The sequence below is a fragment of the Acanthaster planci genome, linkage group LG04 (assembly GCF_054643075.1).
Source record: "Acanthaster planci isolate LZ-2023a linkage group LG04, COTS_SCS, whole genome shotgun sequence".
In the NCBI taxonomy this organism is placed as follows: Eukaryota; Metazoa; Echinodermata; class Asteroidea; order Valvatida; family Acanthasteridae; genus Acanthaster; species Acanthaster planci.
In genome coordinates this window covers 16,940,474-16,967,418 of record NC_141780.1, presented here as the reverse complement: position 1 = coordinate 16,967,418, position 26,945 = coordinate 16,940,474, and the positions used below count along the sequence as shown (strand labels likewise).

At 41.5% G+C, this 26,945-nt stretch overlaps 1 protein-coding gene across 2 annotated transcripts in view; it reads left to right on the top strand.

Annotated features, from left to right (window-relative positions):
• The window catches only part of LOC110974082 (uncharacterized), a 42,716-nt gene that overhangs the window by 7,895 nt on the left and 7,876 nt on the right, over nt 1-26,945 (top strand). The window contains exon 2 of one of the 2 annotated variants that reach the window (XM_022225434.2): nt 18,101-18,398. In XM_022225434.2, coding sequence (XP_022081126.1) covers nt 18,266-18,398 — 133 coding nt within the window. In that variant the 5' untranslated portion in view covers nt 18,101-18,265. Of the gene's footprint in view, nt 1-17,803; nt 18,399-26,945 lie in introns of those variants that run through there. The other variant, XM_022225433.2, reaches the window with a different exon arrangement.

Below are 26,945 nucleotides of genomic sequence, written 5' to 3'. Positions count from 1 at the left end.
CATCTTGATGCACTGTGAGTTGAAATTGTACAAGCCATGAGATGTTTTCATAGGATTGCATATCCAACCAGGCAAAGCCGGGGAGCAAGGCTGAAAGCGAAAAGCTCATGCAATTCGCAAGCACGGGCAGGACAACACTTTCCAGCAGGCGCGCAGTGCGTGACCTGCCGAGTCTTTCAAATCGCGCGCTCCGTTGAACCCCAGCCGATATTTGATATTCAGCGGAAAGGACTAGTGCTGAGTGTTCTGTTCGGTAGATTTTTGGCCTTGCGTTTGTATGGTCACTCACGAACCTTCAATCGTTCGTTTAACGCTTCAAAGGATTTTGAGTTTAATGTTTCCTATGACAAAAATACATTTACAATTTATGTGGGACAGAGAAAAACCTGTAACTACGCATGAATTACCACAGATGCCTACTTGTAAGCGTTTGATTATAGGCCTGGGTATCATTTTGTCGTTTATACGTTACACTGAATAGGCCTACCGTTCTCCCTATGAGCTATATGATATTTGCATATTGTGACTTGCTGCTATTGTTATTCGAGATTTTGAACTTGGTTACTTCATGTAGGCCTACATTAAAACGCAGCAGTTTGGATTTCTATATTGCTTTCAAGAGGGACCGAAAATAGGAACATCGTTATTTATCGGTTTGATTCCAAACCATCGTGTACCACGGCCTAAAATAATACACGTATCAGAAGCGCACAGAGCAATTGTTGAATTTTGACAAGGTGTGTCACCGGTAGAAGTCAATCTAACTGATTTCCAATGTAATTCTGGGCCTTGGCTTATTTTTGGAGAATGTTCATAAAAGTCACTGTTCCCCTGCAAAACATGTCCTAATGTACAATAACTGATGAATAACACTCAATACTATTTGTGATGCGCTTGAAGTAATGCACTTCTTCTTGGATTAAGACCTCTGTGATCACAGGATTAGCCATTATTGTAATAAACATTATTTTGTGGCATGACAAGTCAGCAAACTACGCGTGAAACAGTCGTCGGGATAAGTCGAAACACCCCTTCCGCGAGAAATATTAGCCTCAATGATGAGCCGTTATCTCTGGAATGACATCACAAGTGAGTAGGGCGATAACTGCCCCTGACCCCCACGGATTCTAATTGCAGAAAGTCCAGCCAGTTAATCCAATATCTTCGGGGCTAGAACCCATCCCGGCCCGATAGGCAATTGATTGTTTTGATTACCCATAATGATACAATCGCGGTTCAACGTTCTCCGCAATTGGGAGGGACGAGAGAGAATCTCTGCTCACATAACACTATAGCTGCCCATCTCTGTATGTAATGCTATTACTCGGTTTATGGAGAAAACCAGATTGAGCTTAACATGATCAAGTCTGCCGAAAATTTTGCGCCTCTCGCTCAGCCGAGACCAGTCGCTCTTTCAAACAGTCACGGAAGATTCGATAGTAAATGAGTTACCTGTTGTAACTGTACCAAAGAATCACCAAGAGAAATCAGAAAAGAAAATAAACACGGAAGAGGAAACCTAAGGCGCCAAGCAGACAGTTTGTGTTTATGATTTTTTTCTCACAGTTTTGAAGTTCCCCCGAAGTGTCTTTCATTGATGCACGTTGCTGAAGTTTGAAATAGTGTTGAGTGTTTTTCCTGTAATCGTTGTAGCCCATAATACACTGTTACTTTGCCCTTGGTGCAGTTTTACGAAAAGAGAGAAAAAGCACAGTAAACGGACGGTTTTTGTTCTCGAAAAGTCAAATCCTGCTCATTTGCTTTGTCTGAAAATGGACCACAGCCCGTTTCTTAATACCTAACTAACCCATGCATGAAGTCAATGTGTGAGGTGCATGGGTATTTCAATGAAGTCGTCTTTCATCCAACGATCATTGGAAAATAGTCCAAATTCGTACTTTTATTTTTCACAATTATTGGGCAGTCCTATTTTCGCGTTTTTCCAAAGTGTTTGGAAGTACAGTGGCGTTTCTTTTCTTGAAATATACTTTTGTGCTCCAGATAACCTTATTTTCTATTTTTGTTTTACTATCTTCAAATTTTTTTACCTTTGCAAATTTCCATGAATTTTCATAAATAAAAACATTCTTCAGCTGGGCCCTGTAAGCAAAGATCATGCCAAGAATTCGGATAAATAGTGCAACTAAATGAAGGCAGAAGCACTGAAAAGCCGTTGCATTATACACTGGTGTTCATTTTACATCCAATCATTTCTGGTCAGACATTGTCTAAAAAGTATGATTTGTACCATGCCTGATAATAAAAAAGTTAAAAAGTCAACCGATCCTCCACTTCATTGCATACTGGTGCGAAAACCTTTGAAACAAGATATGGGACAGAGACACCCCCTTGTGTCGGTCATTTTTTTTACCGGAGTCTCAGAAATTCTTTCAGATATCTGGGGATGTGTTAGGTAACAACAGTCTAGAGTGTCTATAGGGTTTGGACATGTAGGGGGTATCCCTCCGTCCCATATCTTGACAGGTATAAAAACTTCAAAAGTAAAATTTTATTGAGCTCTATATATTGTAAATCTTCCTCTTGAACAGAAGTCTTAGATAGGCTGAAGTAATTGATTTGTGAAGAGCTCACTTTCTGGGCTAGACTTTGTAAACAAACATGGAAGGTGCTTAAAACATTTACAGCAGGTAGGGTTTTGCAACAGAATGTGACAATTATACTTAAATTTGTAAAAGAGACAAACTACCTTCAGGATGTGTAAAGGGGAAACATCGCATTCATCCAGTAAACTTAGCATCGTGGGCTTACTGCACTGATTTAAGGAACAAATAACATCACTGAATTCACATTATTTTATAGTAGGTCGGTTCACTTGGAAGATGAACCATAGTCGGCATACGGCTTTTCTGAAAATGCATGGTCCATTTAAAACTAATGTGTACGTCTTTCGTTGTTGGTGAACAAAGATTTAATGTATAATCTAGTTATTGGGGAAAAAACAGTGTTTCGACGCGTTTGAACAAGAGAGGATGGATCTTGTTATTCTGCTGTTCCCCCGAAGCGCTCAATAAAATCCTGATGATAGGCCCCCCTATCCTCCTCATTTGGGGAATTCAATCCCGCCTTCCATGACCAACTTTGAAAGCATTCCCCGTACCGCCCGCGGGCCGCCCGGCTCCCACGGTTGCGGGCTCACTTTTGCCTCGGTAAATTGTCGAACAGGAAATAGAGCAGAGTGTTCTCCGTGGATTTCATTCCCTCACAGACCCCCCCCCACTCACTCCCCCCCCCGCGTCTCTAGCTTCGTCCCTCTCTCACAAAAGAATCCCGTACTTTTCTCTCTCCCCTTTCTCCCTTCCCCCCGTTGATTTCTTCATCCCGTACTCTCTGCCGCCTTTTGTTGCCGTGTAGCGAGGTATAGGTGCGGTAATCGGAGAGGCCGCGCGAATCGGGTTGTGGCCTGTGCAACTCGCAACTAATGAATTGGTAATTCTAGCACGGGTGAGATAGTGCTGTTCCTGGCATGTTTGGCCGGCTTCGACCTACAAACACACATCACTCGTCATTCTGACACTCGCTCATCACACGCGTTTGTACTTTCAAACAAAGTGACGCCTGCAGTTGCTAAGGGTACCCATGGATTTCCAGGTTTCATTTAATATCTTCCAATTTGAATATCCATTTCAATCTTCGATGATCTGGTTGCAGGCTTTGTACCTTGCACGTCTCCAGTTTAAAAAAAAAGAAATCAGTGCTGAATACAATTACTGAAAATTCATTTATCACATCACTGAATATTTTTCTCTAAAATCCTTCTCAAAATGAAATCGCATCGACGTCATGCGGTAACCCTGACAAAAGTTTCTCCTCTTAACCAACGCAAATTCTGAAAGTGACTTGTGAATCTTGCTGTGTAAACAGAATTTAAAGACTCGAGTTTAGTAAACTTTGTTCATTTAATGAGAAAACTTGATATAATCCATGCAAAAGAAGTTAATTATACGGAGAATGCTCCATAAATTACAAATGGATTCAGTTAGTAACTATGCTCAGTGTCGTCCAAACCCCCTCCCCCATATTTTTAAGCCTCCCAAAATTGTGCGATACTTTCAGGTAATCGAATCCAACAAAGACGTCTTATTTCCTGCCAAACCTGCCACTCAACATTTCCGCTTTTCACTACGTTCACCTACGGGAACTTGACAGTTTCAGAGACTAATGGCAAGATTTCGCGCCAAAGAAGTAATAATATTTACGGTCGGCTATGCCGCAGTTTTTGTCTTGTTAAATACTAGTAATATCATCTGTGAAATATGAGCTGGAAGGATAACATGTTACCTGTTTTAAGCTCCCAGCAATTCACACTGCAGTGTCTCGGCCTAGTGTTGCAGAGTCGTTATTTCAACCCTTTGATTTTGTCTTTGCAATTTTTCTCATAAAAAGACACCTGCTTGGAACTTAGAAACGCTGACTGTTCGACAGGCCTATCAAGTCAGGGATTATTTCCACCATTTGGATCTGTTGTTGGCGGCATACAATCATGTATTTGTACCAGATACATTTTAAAGGATAAAAAACAGGAACGGCATCTTTATTCGAACATTTTTAGGAATTATACAAACATTTTTTCAACTGAAATTCTGCAGTTTTACACCTGTAAAAATAAAGCCAGAATTCAAGCATAGTTCACTTTGTTACGAGTTTTTGTCAAGAATGATATTTTATCATTTGTTTTCTACACACAACAATTCTTCTGTTCACAAAACCGGTGTACTGCGTTAATCCATGAAGACACAACGCGTATTGCTGTTACCGCAGGTCCTGAATTCCATCACTATTGCGTTCTCATTCTTCACAGGTAATGTTCTTATGCAGGCTTGACAAGTCCTTTTTTACCAACTGCAGGCGTGCCTTTAAAAAATATCTGTTAGGTTTCTAGGCTCGTGCCGTGTAACCAACCATACTTCAGGGCAGCTCAGTGTCAATTTTTTTTGTAAGGATAAGCAAGATTGACTCTAGCAGAAAACAGGAAATCATAATAAATCCACAGAATCAGAACATCAAATTGAATTTGGCTTTTAATTTAGCCCCCTTCTACAACAACCATTAATAACATGAGGGGTCCGAGGGCTAAGGACTTATCGAAGGGAGTTGTTTCAGTCATAAATGCAGCAGCTCCAAAATGCACAGCGAGCGGCAGACAGTCAGTTTTCATTTGAAGAGATTGAAGAAAATCGACCTCCAGACACTCGCGTTGAAATGGAATTAATAAAAACGGGCCCTCGTTTTCTCAGCCACTAGTAAATTGAATCCCGTGTTTCCCCCCATTTTTAAGTCGGCCTCTGTCCAGTAATGTGAAAATGATTCATCGCATGTGTGCAGTGAAATATTAAAAACACCTTCCGTAATTTATTCACCAATTTTATGCTCTCCTGTCACCGCTGCGATAACCTGTACTTGTCTCTGGTTAACATTCAGTTTGTGCGAAAGCACGTTTTCCTCAACCAGGCGAGAGTTTCATGGATGACTTTTCGAGAAAACTAGAGAACAGCCACAGACCAGTTGCTGCTGGGCTTTCAAAGTTGCAAACTCTTCATTTCGTTTCTAGCAACGTCATATTTCTGAAGTGCATGTAAGCTTTTAAAGTTTCTCTGTTGTCTTGAATGACGAGTAGTTTATGTGACAGAAGACATTCTTTACAAGATTCGCTGCAGAATCATTGCATTTGTACGAGCTGACTATAGATGTATCAGGGTCTTCAAATCTTCGGAACAAGAAGTGTAATGGTAGAGATACATTAATTGCGACTTCGTGAAGTAAATGTTATCCAGCTGTGGGAACTTTCCATGCTCACGATCTGAAGGTTTTTTCAGAATTGCGAACTATTCATTTTAGGTAATTTTAGTCTTAAAAATGAAATTGTATGCCTTAATGTTGTGCAATTTTTCAATTTCATCATAACAGACGTCTCTTCCTACATTGTGGGATTTGATTGGTTGTAAACAGTACAGGAAGCGGCACTTTGGCTATTTTTTCTTTAAATGAAATGCTACCTTGTCGCTCACCTTGTTACTGATGGTCTTGGCTTATCGATTACTGGAATCTGATGGTCTTATGATAATACCACAGACGGCCGCAAAATGACACAGTGTTTATCCAACGCTGTGCTTTTATCCACTAACCGATCCAATTGCTGCTCAACGCGTAGCACGCAATGCTTTTTTGTTGTGTGCATGCAGGCCCTTTGTTTTCTTGAGTCCCGTGGCTAAAAACCCGAAAGGTTCTTTTCGTTGATTTTGTGAGCAAACAATGCAAGCGTGTGGACTGCTATTCTGTGTTTAATGACGGCTTATTATTGTAATACGATCGATATCGGCGGCGGGAGATCGAGACTGAAGACTTGGATAGTGATATGAGCGGACTTGGACTCTATTGTGTCCCTTAAGAAAACGACAACCTTACGAGTAATTAAAAGAACCCGCTTCAAATTTCGTTTGATCCCTGCAAAATCCTTGTACAATAGTGGCGGGTTTTCAATTAGCCAATGTTGTTTGAAACCGTGGAGGTAGGCCTACCTCCACGGCCAAGCGAGCTGTCTAGATATCTTCATGAACGCCCTCAGAGCAGCGTAGGATGGAAACAGATTGAATAGCCTTGACTTGCCACAGACACTTAAATTTGCCGTCATCGCTTTTAAGGTTTAAAATTTTGTTACGAGAAGCAAAGCTTTTCACAAGTTATGGAGCTTTCTCACTTATAGTGCTCAAGAAGTGCCACCCGACTTGCCTAAATCCTAGCATATTTTATTTCAGGAATACGGCCGTGACACTGCAGGCCAAATGTCGCATTTTCTAGGCAATTCCTATATTGCCAGTATCTCATCAACCCTAGATAACAAGTTAACTCAAGATGTCGAGATCTTGGCGATAAAATGTTGACTCTGTGAGATTTTATAATTATGTTATGTTCTCAACAAGCTAAATGTTTCCGTTTCTAGAACACCTTTCTCAATGTTCCCTTGACGGCTGATTGTAGCCTTGCTTGTCACTTTTAAACTGGATGCTGCGCATGTTTTTCAAACGATACTGAAGATAATTGTGAGTAGCTAAATACCAGGACAGAGTACTCACTGTCCGAAACGTCGAGTGACCGGTTGTCTTCAGAACTATACATACTCAAACAGATATTTTCCACAAGCAAGAGTGCTTACGCGCGAATGCAACTTTGGCATGGAAATCGGTTCATTCCTGTCACACTAGCATTTCTTTTACTTTTCAAGACCTAAATAATTATCCACCAAAGGCAGTTTGGCCTATTTCGACGCTGTTTCCCCATTAGAACGTTATTAATGAGTTCGTTTTTTAAAATTTCCTAGTCCGACCTGTAAGAACTAAAAATCATGATTGCTCTGACGGAAAGGCATGTCTCATTTTTCATTTACATTGTAGCTTCCCCATTTTCACGAGATGTCTTGGAAAAATAACCTCAGATAACCTCATCTATGAAGTCTTTCAGTGAAAACGCCAGAGAATTCATTTTCAAGAATAAAAATGCCGTGTTCCACAGAAGGTCTTGATCTTGTGTGCAAACATTCGCCTATCGCTGCTGCCTGCAGACATCACGCTGAAAAATATTTGTTCAAATCGCAGACGACTGACCATCTAGCCATTTCCCGCCAAAATGCGGAAATGAGAATTTGTCAACGGAAGGCACCGTTAGCACTGCACTAACTGTCAATTGTATCGTCAGTCCACACCGTAGGACTCTCGGTCTGTGTTTTACAATGGGGAAATTTCTGGTTTTGTCCGATGGAAATTAAAGAACAGCAACGTTGGTAAGCCAGGGAGGGCGAAGCAGTGTGTGTAAATATAACCTCACCTTTCACGCGGACATTTTCAGAAACTGGAGAGAATTGTGACATTTGTTTAAGCTAAATACTCAGACGGCTATTCAGCTTGTAGTGGTTGATATCTGGATTTTTTCCCTTAGAGGACCTGTTTTGCATGGAAGATGACAAAAAGGCCCAATATTGTAGGACTTTAGAAGTGGTTATGAGTGACATACTAAACCCATAGATTGGCATCGCCTATTAATGCATCAATGATTACAGCCTGGTTAAGTTTCACGTAAACTGGCTTGACAAGACAAAACCTAAAAACGGAGGTAGTTAAATACATGTACATTACTAGCATGGCACTGCATCATTCGGATGAAATAAAAAATGTGTTGAACTTTCAGTTGGAAGTCAGAGTGGACTTGTTTACTTCACGGTCGCGGTCAAAACTGACCCTTGATATGCAAAATATAGAATGATTTTGATATATGACGTCATTTGTGACGTCACAAAATGAAGCAGCAACGTTAAAACATCCAAGCGATTCCCAAGGCCACCATTTGACGTCGTCATTATACGTCTAAAAATTTCACTTCACTCGCACTGTATAAAACACTTCTCTAACCTAGATTTTTTTAAATAACGATTCCTTTGCGGCGGATAATTTTGACAAAAAGAAATTCTCCTTAAACTTTTTGCCTGAGAGGGGTCAATACAATCTTGTGTGGACATATTGGGTAAGCCCACCCACTTTGTTTACTACACCTGCGCAGTGTGGACGTCTTTTGTTCTTTGGTCTAAACAAAGTATACCACACCTGTCCGTGCCTACACACCCCTTCAACTTATCCACCTTTCAACTGGCTAAGTTAGAATCCGCACCCACAGATTTCAAGGTATACCACACCTGTCTCAAGCCTACACACCCCTTCAACCTATCCACCTTTCAACTGGCTAAGTTAGAATCTGCATCCACAGATTTCAAGGTATACCACACCTGTCCGTGCCTACACACCCCTTCAACCTATCCACCTTTCAACTGGCTAAGTTAGAATCCACACCCACAGATTTCGTTTGAGTCTTGTCTCTGATAAGTGATCTAGCTATCGTCGCACCATTGCCTCGATACTTAAAGACTCACCTCTTAAGTCTGATACCCCTTATCCATCAATTTGACACAAATCGCCGGTTAAGCCCCCATCTCGCTGTTAACAGATCAGGGGCGGCTTCGGCGCACAAGTCCTGCTCAATCAGCCTACGATTAAGAGAAAACAGCCCGTGCGTCATCTGACTATGCTTGCAATTTCTGATTGTTTCTGTTAAAGGTGAATCTAGAAATGTTTCACCCCGTCTTTGTTGATAATTGTTGCCCATATGCTCATTGCATTCGCTTATTAGATTTGACAGCGCTAATTAATCTAAACATGGGAAATTAATTCGAAAAAGCCGCTACAGAATGGTATAATCTTTCTTGTTTACATGTACATGGGCTTGTGAATCACTCCTACTCTTTGAGTTGGGATTTAGTGGTTTAAATAAAGTAAATTCAATTTCTGGTATTGAATAGAAGACAACATTCAGTTTTGGCACAATCGATAATGTCCTTGCAGCAGATAATGAAATGGATGCTTAATTGATCAGAGTGCTGCGGGGGGAATCTAATTTCTCTGACGACTCATAACAGTGACATACACTTTTTGAGACGGCCGTTTTTGTCCACGAAAGTGGACCATAATGACGAGGCATCACGGTTGTTACCCCGCTACGCGCAATGATGGAGTGACTTTATGTAAGGAGCAAGCGGGTAACAATTTCGACACACAAGAGGTTCAAAAAAGATTAACGATATTTTAATTAATTCATTACATTCGGCTCTCTCTATATTTCAGCGAGGAGTTAGATTCGTGTCGAGTGCGTATGCGTGCATGCAAGTCAAGAGTGAGACCCTTGAAGTAACGGAGGCGGCTTAATTGATAGACGCAGGTGCAACCTGTATATACGCATATCAGGGCGTACAGACTGGGATGGCGCAGTCAGAGAGTCCTTACCGTGAAGTTTTGTTTCGAATACAAGGTGCACAGGTGCAAGAACTGTATCGCGCGAGAACATTGGAAAAATATTGGGAAAAAAGCATCTGAAAGCTTCCTGCTTTTCTTTATGCTACTCCCATTCTATAGAAAATGGCTCTTCGTTTAGTTTGAGCATAGAGCTATGGAACAGCTCCATGGTTTCAGAATACGGAACCATCGTTTGTACTCTCCAGAGCCGGTGCTTACCAGATTACAGCGCCCTCTACGAGACAAAGACCGCTCGAGCGTTAAATCAAACTTCGGACAAAATTATGCCGGTTATCATATCCACCAAGCACTGAAATTTATAACCACTCACAAAACTTGTGCACCAGTTTTGGTTCATGTACCATCAAAGGAGGGAAGTAGCATAATTGTCCCATATTCCAAAGACCAGGTCGCGACTTAAGAAAGAAAACAAAGTAAAGAAAAATGGCAAAATAATGGCTCCTAAATAAGAAGCTTGTGATGCTTTTAATAATCAATGAAATACCGTGCCATTCGCGCAGGACATTCTGTGCAACCGTTGGCCTTGCTATCCTGACAACTTTTTTTAAAAAGTGTTATTTAATTAAATGTTGTTTTTCGAGAAGTGCCAACATTTCTTGTCCGCGAGTGTTTCTTCTTGATTTTAACTGCCTGCTTCATTTCGAGTCGTGAACCTGCCCAATCAAATCAGCCAACTCTCCCCCACCTCACGCCATATCGGGATTCTAGAGTCACAACGGCGGTATTCGCTCAACGATCCTTTCTCGCTGAAAATGATGTCACTGCGGTGTATAAACGCTCAAGTTTCAGCGGTTTCAAGAATAAACCGAATGGAGGTGTTTGAGCGCTCGAAGTCACTGGGCCCCCACCCAAGCGGTTTATAAAGGTCTTAATTCCTTCTGTATCGTGCATACAAAATCTATCTCGCCTCTGTGTTTACCTCGTGTAGGAATTTGTGGGTAATAACGGGTGGCTAATACAAAAATTCGAAGAAATAAAAATTAGTATTATATTATAATAGTACTGAGTGCCTCTGACGTCGCGATATGTTATGAAAAAAAATTCTAGGTCTAATTATTATCATAAGTAGGTTGCTATGTACCCAACACTGATTTCAATAATATGTTCTGAATGCAGTCTCTGAATCTTTCTTTCAGCATTGCTATTTCCTCGTATCGACATGTAATAGAAATGACCAAGTTTAATAAAGTCAGTAACAATGCGAGAGGAGGCCATGTATTCATTTCCGTTGGAAAAAAAAGTCCACCAGTTTATTGATTTTTGTTCATGTGCAAAGAGCTTCAATGAATTGTCTTTCTGTAGAAATCACTTTGAGGTAAAAGCGTGCGCGACTGGCTGACTCTCTGCCACAGACGCAGTCATTTAGAATAACTCGACTAAGTGCCGACTGTTTGGTTGAATAATACAGCCGCCAATTTCATGCCGACCGGGCTGTGTGTACCTCTCTCCTTGTACATTCTATTGCTCAAACTTTTAGGGAGAAGGGCAATACCTCGTCAACAGAACACTAAGATATTTGCGTATCTCCGTATTGCAAACTGTACACGAATCCAACGGGCTCAAAGACATTTCGGACACAGCTGAGAACCAATATTGGCCACTATTTTGTCAAGCATTATTGCAGGTTGTAAACTGTACAGAAACACAGATTGACAGCTGCGACAGGAATTCGTCTTTTCCCGTGCCATTGATGGAGATAACTTGACCGCTTGGTGCCATCTGTCTTTTCCACTGATTTCCTTTCAGTATACGAGACCACATTTGAAACTGAACCATCAGTTAGAATGTTTCCCTCTTACAAGTATTCGAGACTGAATGGAACAACGTTTTGGTAGGTGTTGCTGACTATTGCCTGTAACATGAATGGAACCATTACCAAAATTCAGTCATACTTTGCACTCGAAAATCCACCTTTTCTTCTCATTTTTACAACGCCAGAACCCTGACACTCAGTGCAATTGAATCAACACAGGTAGGCCTACACGTATAAACCAAGGAAACTCGGGTCTCACCGATTTGAGCTTAGGTCTCTAATACCGTTGAGAGGAAAATCACAAATCTGTTTAATGCACTACTCGTTTTTCTGCAAGGTCCTAAAAGGAACTTCGACGATTCACTTTTGGGGAATTAAAGGCAGTGTCCGTCTCGCGAGGGAGCTGAACAGAAAGATTTAATACATTAATGGCGTCTGAGATAGTTGCGTGAGCTGGGCCGGGGGGAACGCCCATACAACCCTTGCCGGTTCTGTCTGTCTCTTGGGTCTGTCAAAATTGAAACATTAAATAGAAGATTCGCAGATGCCTTATATTACCAAGACGCCATGGATTTATGGCTTAAATTTAGAATTGCTGAAGTATTTATTTACAATTTCTGCAAATTACATATTCTTCAGTTTGAACTCAAACTCGAAATGGGGTGGAAATGGTAAGCTGTGATGTTAAATAGTCTTGACGTCAAACCTTGTAGAAAGAAAAAAGTCTTCACAAAAACTTAAGACTTGGAGAAAAACATCACAAGTTGTACAGAAATTGCGGGGAAAATGAAAAAGGCAACCAATTTTGTATTTCACGAATATAATAATGCAGCAATGTATAAATGCTCTTGATTAAACTTCTAAATGGCATAACGCATGGATTAAAGACGAGAAGCTTTTCAGAGAAAAATTCTACATTCAAGGGCAGTTCCTAAATCAACCATTCCGGATATTCTGGTGATTCATTTTTACATGTAGCTGTCTACTTATACGCCTGTCATTTTAATGCTTTGCGTAAGTCAAAGCAAGTCGTGGTGTTCGTGCAGCTTTTCAGTTTGGCGGTTCAGCTTTGAGTTAAAACATAATTATTGCAAGGCGTTTGGGCGTATTTGCGATCAATCTTTTGGCAAAAACTTTCAGAAAAGAACTTCAATCCCCCGTGACACCCGAGCGTAACCACCATCATCACGTTTGATGAATTACATGTTGGTTTGGAGCAGGTGGTCTAGTTTTAAATTTGATCTTTATACTTCTATTTGTCAATATGTAACCAGTTGTTTGGCGCCGGTATTCTACTACACGGGAGATCTTCCCCTTGTTTGGCAGTATGGCGGTGCCGTTAATTTGCGGATGTGGTCCCCTCGCAAGACGGACAGAGAGGACGGACGCCCCTGGCGTTAATGAGTTCACTGCACAGTAACACTTAACTACCTGTCACCGCACACCATGGTAAATCATATCGTCGGAAATTATTTTGCCGAGTCCTTGTGCGGGACAGCGGTCCTGATGGCGGCGCATTTCGGGATGAAGGGATCTGTTACTGTGGTCGTACCCCGACGGGCTGAAGTTCGGTGTCGCGCCGGTCGGGCCTGCGCGATTACTCCGCTGGAGACATTAATGTCGGTTGTCTTGTGTCAGAATTACTTTGCAGCCGGAATAAATCTCAAGGAAGTGGGTTTGGTGCATAGGCTTTTATTGTAAAAACAACAGTCACTGGCTGTCCATTTTGATTTCTTTAGAGTGCTCGAAACAACTCGCGACTCGTCTACTGTCGCTATAGCGTTTCTGCACCATAAGTGCATTGAATAAATATGGCGTTGCCCATGATACTGATTTCGAAACAGAAATATTGGAATACTAATTTTTCTCGACTTGGGCTCTGTTGAAATGAAATATTTAAATGGGTTGAGGCTGAAAGTAACAGGGTCAGATTTTTCTGTCTAGCGCGCGACTGGCATGTCGGTTCTTATCAAGTGACACTGACGTGTGAATAAAATACACCGATCTTTGTTTAGCAAGTGAGCCGAATCCCTAAAATACTTGCTAATTGTTCGCGTAGTAACAATTACTCAATTAACTTTTGACAACTAAAATCTGAGTAAACACGCTTTGATCTTATACTAAGCGCAAATGAAAAAAAACTCGCACACTTTATCATTTAATTACGTGACATACTCTGATCGGCTTGCTCGGGCCTAATTTCGTCTGACCTAAGATAAATGGTCTACACGAACCAGCAGTCAATTGCACTACGCGCTTAATTGCCTTCCGGCCCACATATCGCCCACCCTATATTGCCCCTGCCGGGCACTCGTTGCGAAATAGTTTCAGCACAGGCCAAAGGTACAAATCACGATGGAGTGTTCACACTGCCGGTGTGTTGACGGAAGCAACGGAGATAAATATCTGACAGCCTCACGGAAGACATTCAAGGACCTTGTGTGTTATGTACTAATACTGAACACAACGATCCTGGTTGTAATTTGAAAGAAATATAAATAATGCAAATTGTTATGGGCAGATAAATCTATATACGTGACATAATCGTCTTGGTCCGCATGGTAATTAATACGACTATTTCAAGAGTTTCCTCACAAAAGTCCGAAAACATCTGAAACCTACAGAATGAGTTTGGATCGATATGCATCAACCCCGCCCTTATAACATAAAATTACCACTATAAATTCGTTAATTACTAATCCTTTCACTCAATATGTTATTGTCTGCGGACCAATGAATGTGAACTTGCAAGTGCTTTAGAAAGTAGGGTAGGCCTATATTTATTAGAGAATGCTAGTTGGTTGGTGGAGTACAGTATCAGTCCTGCAGGTCAATGTACAAAGTGTTCCACTGCAAATGTGAATGTATATGAACCGACATCGATTAAAACATGCTGTTATACATGGGACAAGTACATGTAAAGCCGGTGATGGTGATTGTGAACTGAACGGGTTCGCTCCCAGCAAATGCTGAGCGATTAGGATGGCTCGTCTCTACATTGCAAAAAATCGGTTGTTACATCGGTGTTATCAGAGGACCGTGCCAACACTTTATGCCGGTGTTAATTTATTTTTGGTGTTATTTTAACACTTGTAACTCTGTAACACTGGTAGGTGTGTAAAGTGTTGAAATAACACATTTTGGTGTGGTCATCTGATAACACCACCAAGTGTTATTTTTAACACCACAGTTTTTGCATTGTATTAAACCGTAGCCACCCATAAATAAAGTTTTAACTCTTGTACTTTTCAAGCCAAATTAGTTTCTGAGCTTGTATTAAACACGTCACAAAAATTCAGCAAGATTTAGGCTGTTAAAAGAGGTCCAATAACATGAATTATTTTAGAGCGAGTCGGTTCCCTCTTTCCCCCGTGAAATGTTGCATAAAAATATTTTTTATCCTAAAATATCAACAAAGACTACAACATTTTGCGTAATTGAAAATGGAAACCAAACAACTACCGGCAACACACGAATTACTCCCCTAGCTGCCCAGGGGGAAATTTAGTGCCATTTTTTTCTGTCTGACTGAACGAGATGTTAGTCCTCCGAACGGATCAGCCCACGCCAGAACTGCAGAAAGATACCACGATTTCTAAATTAAAGGGTTTTTTGATGATCTGAATTGTCGACGCTTTTCAAAACAGTTGAAAATGTGTGCCAGATACTAACCAAAACCAATTCGGTTATTATCCACAGGGAGGTCGGATGATTTGTATGATTTTATTTTGTGAAGTGGATGTATAGGTTGGGGCTCATTAACCCAGACAGAATTTTAACCCAGATAAGTCTATTCATTTAAATGCTGACTAGAGTTAATTCAGTACGTATGGGAGTAACTGACACCTGATAGCAACCCCTCACTTCTTGCACCCTTTTAAAGCATTCATTAGGCCGATAGTCCCTGGCAAATGGGTCAAGTTGTTGACTACCTGTCCGTGGTGAATACGATTCAAGAATTCCGACCATGTCTTATAAACTGGGGAAGTGACACCAGATTGCAGAAAAAAAAACAAGCTTGGGGCTTCGCTTTGCGGTTGATTTGTGAAATCCAGGCGCACAGGTAACTGACGCGTTTCCTACGCGGCAGGATACCGCAAAACGTAGATAAATCTCTCTTCGACCATCGATGCACCCTCCTCACTGCTGAGAAATTGGGAGCATTTCTTCCGATTTGTTTGATGGATCTGCTCACAATCACCATTGGCGTGCCGACCTATGCGAGCTATCTCGCTTGAATAATTGAAAAATGCCGTAGTTTAGGGAAAATTTATACATTTGTTTTCCGAAAATACTGTAAAGCGAGAGGGTAATTTGCTCCTGTTAGGATTGTTTTGGCGCCGGAGGAAATGTTTCCCCGAGCCTTAATGTTGTAAATTCTCGACCAAGTCTGACAAAGTCAGTCTGTTTGGAAGAAATCAACCACGTTTCACACATACCGATGTTTTAAAATAAACTTTATAAAGTGAACTTCAGAATACTTTGACGAGCTCTCGGCAACACTCTCTGAGTTCGTCATACAAACTCAGTTACGTGTATACTGAGAGATGTAGGTTGGTGTAGTGGATCGTTCCTCGCCTTCCACCACTACGACCCGCATTCGAATCCTACCCAGGTCAGCACGTGAATTGGGCTTTCATTCCCTGCCTGATTCAGTGGGTTTTCTCCTGGAATATTTCTCAATACGGGCGATTCACAATAGTACGCCATCAAGAGTTTGCAACGCGTTGGCCAATCGAAGTACGCGAAATCTGTCGACCCGGGCCGTTTTCCAATACTCAACTTCGGCTCCGTCTCAAGCTTCAACTGTTTTTTAACTAGCTGACGTTGAAGCTGTAAGCGCAGCAATTAGTTTAATAGTGCCACAAAACATCAAATAAGATGCAAGAGAGCCAGAAATTACAGTAATCCAATTTAATTTAAACGCTTCAGGCCCACAATCGGTGATCGGTTTTGGGAACGAAGCCTGAGACGGAGCCCAAGTCGAGTATTGGAAAAGGGCCCCGATGCGTTCGGAAAGGGTCGACAAATTTCGCACGTTTTGATTGGCCAACGCGTTGCAGACTCTTGGGGGCGCATTATTGTGAATCGACCGTATTGTCACTTCATCCTGTAATTGGCGCTAAATGCGCTGTTGGATGAACAAATATGAGTACAATAAAGCATTACAGTGCGTGCGCTTGCGCCCTACAGGTTCGTTTTTGCTTTCTGAAAAAGGAACTATACACATTCATCTGAAAATACTATAGTTCAAATATAGCAGTTCACCCCAGTCCCCTGTGGCGCAACGGGGGGGGGGGGCTGACCATCATGGGCTGGGGTGGGGATAACTCTGGCCTGAACCCCCTTCTCTCACGACAAATCCTGGGTGTATCACTGAGTACGTGGATGTCTGTACGTACGTATACGCACGATAAACCTGTAACGGATCATTTTCAATGACCCGATACCGATATGCATTTACAGAAATCAGAAAAGCCAGTCTGAGTATCAAGGAATGAACTGACAACCCGACGAACTAATCCACGCGGCATGCTGCATTAAAAGGTGGGGAAAATCACTGCACAGCGGTGACGACGGGGGGGGGGATTTTCAGACGAAACAAACGGTGCTGAAACAGCAAAGTGGCCACGATGAGAAACAGCAGAATTAACTGAACGTCGCCAAGAGGCGATGTACCTTGGAGACGGTCAGAAAAAGCGGACCGAAACGTCGATTAAATAACCTCAGTTCTCTTCAATTCTATCTTGTACTTGTATTGAAAAGCGTGCCACAGGATGTATCAACCGGACTACCCAGTTGTGTTTTCGTCACCAGGCGAGAACATAAATTGCATTTAATTTTCACTTCCAACCTTTGGAAAACCGATGGCGCGTTTTTCTCAATTACTGGATCCCGCCATTTGAAACATGAGTAAACATTTCAAGAGCTATGCAGTCACGTGACATAGCTGCATGACACCACTTTCGTGCTTTTAACGGGAGGGAACTATTTACCAATGATTGCTGTTGTCATGAAAACCATGCAGTATAATGAGGTGTGGCTGTGATGACGCCATTCACCCACGTGACCCATCACATATACTCGGCTAGAGAAAGACGTCACTGCATCTCACCTGTGAATGCTTGGTGGGGTTAGCGCATCTGTACAATTAATCCTGGGTGGTAGGGAAGCAAACAAGAAATCTCTGCGCACACTGAAACCTTGTACTTCATTGTGTGACTGGTTATATAGTCTGATACATCCTATCAGAGAGTGCTAACGGTCGACCAATCACAGGTCTGCATTGTGGTTCTCTCTGTTGGCTGGCTATGCGGAAAGCCACCAGCAGATATAATAAAGCTTCAAGCCGGCAGCGTGCGCCAAAGCATCGCAGTCACTGGGAACTCTATATGTGGGCATTACTTGTTAGTATCCTCATGATTTTCCAGAGATGAGATCTCATCTTTAAACTGCGGCATATGTTTCTTTGCAGTTGTGTGGGTGGAAACCATTTGATACGAGAGTGGGGCTGAGATAGCAGGTGAGCCTTCATCACGCGACTTTAGACGTTGATAACTACTCGCAGTTTGGGCACAGAGCGGGGGGAATCGCTGCGATATCTACGGGGCAGGGAGGCTGCCGGCACCGCATCACAACCATGACGGCTTTACGCTACCACCGGGGTTTACTGGTTACACTTTTCCTGACAGTCACATGGGCGTCCGGGCTTGCAGACCTGACAGACATAGTGGAGAATGCTGAAGTAGCTAAAGAAGTTTCCAACGAGTTAGGTAAGTTACACGCTAAAAACACATTGGTTAAAAAGACTGTGGTTGACCCCTATTGGTTATTTTGACCAATGAATTGGCCAAGTTGTAACCAGTGCGTTGGTTATTCTTCAACTAATCACATTGGTTCAGTATTCTACCAAGAAATCAACCAATATATTAGTCATATGCGCGTTCTCCTTCATATTCGTTTGGTTGAACCCCAAACTAATCTGTTGATCGTTCTGGTTACTGGTTAGTGACAAATTGGAAGGGCTGCCAACGTACGGCTGGATAGCACAGTTGGTAGAGTACCAGTACAAGGTACTCCGGAGGTCGCAGGTTGAAATCCCGCTCCGGTCAATTTCTTGTTCATTTTTATAATTAATATGTAAGCACCTACTCAGTTTTCCCTTAAAGTTTGTTTGATTATTTGTGTTGAAAAAACCCGGATCCTCCTGAGAAATTCCTGTTCACCACATCCCATGTTGCATCGTGTATTTGAGATGTGATCCCTGGTTATGTGGTGTTTCAGGTTTTATGGCTTCCAACTAGCGCCCTTGAATAAAAATATGACAAATGGGAAGGGCCACCAACGTAGGGCTGGATAGCTTAGTTGGTAGAGCGCCGGTACTGTGTTTCGGAGGTCGCAGGTTCAAATACGGCTGCAGTCAGTTTCTTTGTTCAGGTTTCATAACTAACATATTGGTCAGCTAGAACTAGCGAGCTGGTCGTCCTTTCAGCTTTCAGCCGAGAAATCAAACTTTTGGTCATATTGTAGCCATTGAATTGGTCATTGTAACGAGCATTATAATTATTTTGACCAATGACAATGGTTATTTTACCACCATTTGTATTGGTTATTTTCTTACCGTTTTAATTGGTCATATAATAACAACAACCCATGAATTGGTAAGTTTAACCAATGTACATGTAATTGATTGTACTGTAACAACAACTTTGGTTGTGGACTACCATTATGGACTGGTAAAATTAAGATTTAAGATTTGGTTAATTTAACAAATATTTTGGTTGGACACATATCCACCAACCAGACTGGTTTTTAGATTGTAGCAAGAAGCGTTTGTAAGACGTAATTGAGGATCCTGCAGATGACTTTGTTGTGTGCATGTCGTTCTGATAATGACGTGGAAAAGGTAGTGCGTTCATTGCTCGCAAAAGTGGCAGTTGTTATCCAGAAAATACCTGATTCGGCAAATAAGTTAATCTTTTGGTAACTTTGGTAACGCTAACGTGCACTGGCGTCCCTTGTGCAGTCAAATGAATTATTCCTTGACTGGCATTTTGTCTCCTCATGCTAAACAAAAAACACAACTCCCAGTTGATATGGCCTTTTAAAGTTTCAGACTTACGTTTAGCATTTTACAGTACTTATTATTCGCCCATCCATATTTATGAAATCAAAGTTTCTCATGTTTTTGGTAACAGTCATTTAAAGCCTGATTTCATGCATGGTATTCACCATTAAATTTTATTCCTTAGAGACATTGTTGCTAGGTTGTTTTTCCATTCAGTGGGAGTAAATATCTATGAAAAAATAAAGATCTATCCCATGATATGTTTTCGTAAGGCCCCATAATGCATGTTGTTTTCGGTCAAACGTTTTAAGTCACTTTTGCATTTGGCAAAACGCAAAAGGCTTGTATCTCTTTGCTTTTCTCAGGAGAAATAAAACGATGTTAGGTAAAGTTGGAAAACTGCCTTTGTCCGTTGTTGACTGTAGCACAACCAGAAGCGTTGAAATACTATTTTTAATCAAATTTAAATATTTTACGTAATACAGCACGTAATACAGCACGTAATGTACTGTGTTGCATGCCAAACCTTTATACACAATATTCAAACTTGCCAGTCGGAAACTTATAAAAACACACCTATTATATTAATGTACCCCTCTTTAAGTGTTTGTTACAGATTTCAAATATGCATATTTCCGTTTTGGGCTTTGCCATCCAACCAGTACTCAATCATTAGCTAGACTTATCCCCAATCATTTCATGTGTGCTGTCAAACAGGAAACATGAACACCGCCAAACTGTGGGGCTTAAACTGGTATTCAATTAACACCACAGGTAAATATCTGAACTGACGAAATAGGCATTTTTAGCTGCTTACATATACAGGCTAAGTGAACTAATAAAAACTGTAACATTACGCTAGTTCTAAGATATATACATGTGTACTGTAAAGGTTGATTAAAGGTTAGCAGGAGCAAAAGTTGCACATTGAACTGTTGAAAAGCGCCAATGTTGTGCAAAATATGTTGAGGAAAACCGCAAAATCCCTTCAGATATTAATTACGAAATCACCCCCAAATTAGTGATAGTCTAAGTGATTTTAATACAATTCTTTTGACTCAAGAGTTTTTTCTGACACTCATATGAAACTAGTTATTTCCTGTATATTTTATTTGTAAAGAACTTTTTTTGTAGAAAAGCACTTATTGCTTTGTTAATTCTTTACAACATAAAAATTGTTTCCCCTTTTATAATGGAAATGAAGCATAAAGCAGAAGTTAAAATTGACAGGTCTTCCCCCAAACAAAGGGCGCCCAAATCTTGAGTAGTGTTTAAATTTTTTTTTACTTGCAAATGTCCCCACAATGGTAAAAAATTCCAGAATAACGCAAAAATAACTCCACTATACCCCACCTTCCTCATCAGACCGTGGGGTAGGTGATATGACTCCCGAGACGGGACGCTGTGTCTAAGAGATTACCAAGCATTGAGACATAGCTTAGAATGTAATGGGTTCATAACTCAATCTTAATGACCACAATTCCCTATTATCCAAACCTATCTCAGCGAGTAATCTCATCTCTGGATTCTTTAGTACTCAGGACCGATGCTGCAGTCTGCGTCCTGTGACCTTTCTCTGTCCCAGAGAGAAACATGCCACCACAATTAAAGCCTCATCGAGGAGGACGCTTGACTTGCCCAAGGGCTTGTTAACGTGCCAAAGCCTACCCATCACGCCTTCGCCCTTTTACCCACAAGGGAGTTCTGGCAGAGAATTTTGGAATGGAGGATTCGCATTGAACGATTATAGCGGCTCCACATCAGTGTTACGTTCAGGCAATATTAAGCAATATGATAGTCCCCAGTTTGCCCGCGTTATTTGTCTCATTTGATAGAATTGTTTCACCATAGGTTTCACCCACAGGACAGGAGCTAGGATTGCCTAAGTTTAACGCTGAGGAATGCAAACCTCACAATTTTTTTGGGGGGGGGGCAGGACTGTGGTATTAAACTACTGCACATAATTATCACTGTATGAGAGAGTGCAATTACATGTATCTTTCGTCTAACTGTGGGCTATAGTATTTACGACTTGTATGGGAAGTCACAACTTGATAACCCGCCCGCAAACTACCTGTAAACAGACAAATGTCCAATCCAGATATCAGTTTTCGATTCGGCTGAACATGAAAGGAAGAAGGGAGCGCACATATAGGAATGGCCGGCGGTGCGGAGATTTCCGAAAATAAGATTATATTTCGATGTAGTCATCAGAAACAAAATTAGCTTATAAAAGCTAATTTTGCTCAAAATTAGCTTATAAAAGCTAATTTTTGTGATGGAAATAGTGTGCTGCTAGTTTTTGGATTATTTCATATGTCTAATCATCCTCTTCCTAACTTTATTTTCTCCAAAAGATCAACCTATTAATTACTGACATATTCACGGTACCTCCGTGGACTTCAGATACAAAACGTTGTTTTCTGCAGTTAAATTGTTGGAGATTTGCAAAAATTTGACAGCAGAAAGCAATTTGTGTATATTTGTTATACTTTTGAAAGGAATTTTCCGAGATTGGATGATTAATCAGTCTTGTATTGGGGAAGGTTTGAATTTACCCATTACTCTGAACTGTAGGGGCACCTGTGAGGCATTACCCTGTCTGACATGGAGATTGAAGCGTATCGGACAGCAGTAGCGAGACTGACACCTATTGAGCGCGTAGCAATCACACTTGCCTTCTCCTCTCACAATGGGCCTGTTTGGCACCAACGGCCGTGGGTGACGTGGCCCGTACAGATCAGACCGTAAGCCACAGCTGCGCGACCGATGAATCCACCCCAGTTGGTTTTCTCACTTCGAAATTGAAAGTGGCATAAACAGCTGAACAAGGTAAAACCGTTGATTAGATGTGCACACAAGGAACTCGCATTTCGTGGGATAGTTCCCGACTAAAGCCTATCGTAAAGGCTATCGTGTTTACGAGCGCTTTCCTGATTGGCCCCTGGTGATACCGAAAAGAACGTGTAGTCATTGTTGCTCGTGGAATGAGTTTCAGCCAATGCGGAAAAGCCGTAGGGAGCGCTCGGAAACGATGCAGGAAATTCTACACGCCAAAATTGCAAGATTGAAATGCAATCCAAGGGAAAATGGCATTTATTTCTGTATTACCTGGGCATCAAACTATCTTTGGATCATCAAATCACCTGACTCAAAGGCAATGCCCACGATATTCGAAATGATGCCAAATCTCGAAAACATTTGAAGAAACGTGTTCCCAGTTATTAAGTGTCGGTGCAAGGCGGGGGACAGGCCATGCCTCCCTACAAAACTGAGCCAAAAACTTTAATTTTTTTAGAAATTAAAGAAAAAGAGAAGAGTTATTGTTTTGCTCCATTACATTTCTCTTTGTTCTCAAAGCGAGTAAGACACCCCCAAAATTATAGCCTTACCTCACAAAGAGGCCATAAAACGTTACATGAAAAAAAGTCACAATTTTTAGCGCCCCCGAACATGTAACTCCCCCCCCCCAATTATTGATTCTAGATCTGCTCTTGTCTCGGTGAATGACTTTTCACATTGGCTTTTCACGTTGCGACGCACAAATGAAAACACGGGCGTTAAGATTCTTATTCAGACGGTGGCCTCCCAATTTGGAACCAAGGCTTTATTCCTTATTTCACTTCTTAATCTAGGTCTAGTCACTCATATTATTCAGTAAACGGGTTTTTTTGTGATAGATGTGCTTAATGAACATCCCAAGTGCCACAGAATAATCTTACGATCGCTCTTGCAGATACATTGAGAACCTTTTAATGCACAGAGGGGCATGGAGCATTTTCATTAAAGGCGGCAAGACGACTAGAACGGAAGACTGCATATAACGCGGTATTCAAAAAGCCTGGTTATAACTATAATTCTAGAATTTAATACCCGGGGGCTGTCGGCTTTTATGGATTATACATGCTATGTGGTGTAAGTTAAGTATTTTCCCGGCCATTTCGGTGTAAGAGCATGCTTGACTTACTCTCCCAGAGTCGCCAGACACAGTGTAGATGTCGCCCTGCTTACTGGAGTGCCGTGTACGTTAATTGTTGCACTGCAGTTGATTGTCATAGAACATCCAAATTAGCATCAATTCCTCCTTTCGATTAAATAGGAAATAAATGGTAGACCTTTTGCTATCTCTTCTGTTTTCGGAGAAAGTTACCTACGAGTCCCTGGACGTCGATCGGTTGGGGGCGGGGCCGGTTTGGGTGATTATTAAGCGCCACCTCGATTTCACTGCTTATAAGGAGCCCTCATGCAGGCATGCCGGCCTTGGCAACCCACAGTTTTGAATCTCTTTGTCCACTCTCACGTTTCAAGATTTCAGATAATTTCAACAAATCTAGGGAGAACAGATCATTTCAACAAAATGTGACACACCAACCCCGCCCATCTTTTTGCCTGTATTCTACTGTCGGTGACATACTTATACCAAACGTTTAAATCGTAATTGGACGGAATCTCATAGGAGACATTAAAAGTAAAAAGTGATTGGCTTTGTATTAAAGCACAATCGCTTCAGCCATACAGTGGCATGAACTATTGAAACAGTGATTTTGTTGGGCAGCAATTGCCTTTGGGGACCCCAAGTTGCTAAATCAACCATAAAGCACTCAGAAGTGAACGCTACAAGTTGCCGAGGTCAGTTTATATTATTAGGCCTACGTGTTTTAATCATGCATGCAGCTCATATCATTGATTAGAACGCACGCCGTCGTGCGATCGAAGACCACTATCAGTATACAACAAACCTATCATTATTTTCTCAATGTTTTTGTAAACTGAAAACTAAATTTTTCAACTCATTGAAAGAGCAATCTTTTAAAGATAATTTGATCATTGCGTATGCATTGATCGGTTCTCTAGCCATTGTTAAGTATGCACCTTACAACGTCATTTGCATATTTATAGCAACAGAAATATTGAAGATCTTAAAGGCAGTCACCCACATAGCAACAGTTGATGATGAAAATCACTCGGCACAGAAATATCATTCAAAGCAAATTCTGCCCTAGAGCAGAAGGCCTGTTTTTCCCACGAAATTACAGCCAACACGGGCGTACGGTCTCGCTTATCCGGTAAGGCAATTCAGTAACCCGCACGGGTTGTTGTATGCCAGTCCTTTAATTACCAAAAAGGACCAGGAGCTAACCTGCTAAAAGAGCATGCTGACAGGAAGCACTATACCAGACGCTTCAGGACTGAGGTACTTTGACAAGAGCTCTCTGAAAAAGGCGTCGAACTCCATTTATGTGGGGGGTCGTCGTCTGGAGTTCTTAGTAGCGTAACGAGCGCACTTGGTGGTGTTCAAATGGTAGACCGGAACGCTGTGTGGTTTAAGTATATTATCGGGAGGTTCTTACGAACTGTTGGAACAAAATTTTTGCTACCTTCAGTACAACCGGCAGGTTGATTTGTGTTCGCACGTGGACTTGATTTTTCGCAATCTTTAACTTTTTTCAGTCTCTCAGCCCCTCTGTGTTCAATAATTGCCCCTCGGTTCAATAATTGTGCGCCATGGTAATAGTTGAAATCCAGGAAATAGGATCCAGATTGCCTGTGCTGCAAAAATCACAATTCACATGCTCCCAAATCTCTGCTGTTTGAACACTTTGTGGTCCGTTAGCGGGGGCGGGGGTGGGGTTGTAAAAAAACAAGGGTGAAAGCAACCGATGGGTTTACCAGCTTGTAGGCATCAATATTCAAAATGGTGATGGGCTTCACGACTTTTAAAGGATGATGATCATTTTAGGATAGAAATATCTTCAGAATTCATTGGTTGACCCTGCAAAAAATAAAAACAAAAAGGACTACGAAATAAGTTTTTATTTGATGTGTGTCTTGACAATCTGATGTCTGCGGCAGCGTGTTCACATGATCCATGATTGGTGTAAGCCTTCCCACTACGCAGAGTAGAATTTACTTGTAATAACAGTGCACTCGATTCAGTCAACGAACGATCGTGCAGCTAGGGTGCCAACCTTTTTTTACCTCACTTACCAATCAGCAAAATAAAATTCCATTCCCAGTCGGTCTTGGACATACCGTGATTAATTGGCCATTGCTACAGAGAATACGATTGCGGAATAGGCCCTATCGACTATAAATCTGTTAGAGTTTAACCTGTGTTTACTCAGGACACACAGCCAACCTAAATATTGACGGCTTGGCTTTGCACTGCATTAATGGAGTCGCCACGAATATTGCACGCTCCATTACGTATAAAAACTGTGCTATGGACTGGAGTGATAGCACTTTTCCTGAACATGAAAGTCTCGAGCCAGAGACATTATCTGTTACCCTTATTGCGTTTCTAGTAAAATTCGTGTCATGCTTTGCGAATCTTTTGTGATATATTTTTTACTCCATGAATGTGGGTTACGTCGAATGATCAAGCGACACAAGCATTTATATTCATCTCTTTCACAAAAAGGAAGAAACTCTTGTCTTGGATCGTATATGTCTTTCAAGACAACATATCCCCTAAGGCGAGCTGTCTTTCCCTATAGTTTGGCATGGTACTACGCGTGGATCCATCAAATGATACATAGAACGAGTGGAACAAAGACTGGAGGTGTCAATTTCGCGGTTTGAATTCAGCCATAATTAAAAGGAAGACTGCCTGAAAGATGTGACCGGGACGAGATGAAAAATGATCACTTTTGGCCCAGAACTGCCGCAGAATTGGCACACTTTTGAAGACAACCAGGTGACCAGATTGATTACACGCCGTGTGTTTGTGGTTTTGACAGCCTCCACACTGTCTCTCCTGCCTCAGGATGCCGCCAACATTCATCTTTTAATGTTCTTTTGTTATCTCCTGTTATCGTTTTCTTTAATACAGTCACGTACATTTACAAGCTGTAGAATTACTTCATGTCACCAAACCACATTCTTATAAAAACCACTGTCATTTCTGCCCACAAGGTGTCAATTCTATCTTCTTTTAAACTTTGCATTTGAGGCATGCGTAAGTACCTTTGTGGTATGATCTGAGTGCATTTTGTGCGCACGTGTGGCTATACCAAAATCTGTTGAAGAGGCTACGAATTATTTCAACAGGAGAGATAATGTCTTTGAATGCTGTAATCCAGGTCATTTGTAAATAAAATATATCTCGTTCCGTATGCCTACGCAGACCAGACTCTACGACGTTTTGAAACTGCATCTGCTCATCAAGCGAATTTTGTACTGTGAACCACCAATAAATGTAATACTCACTCCCCACATATTTGCGCGGTTACCGGTACTGTAGATGCCCGAG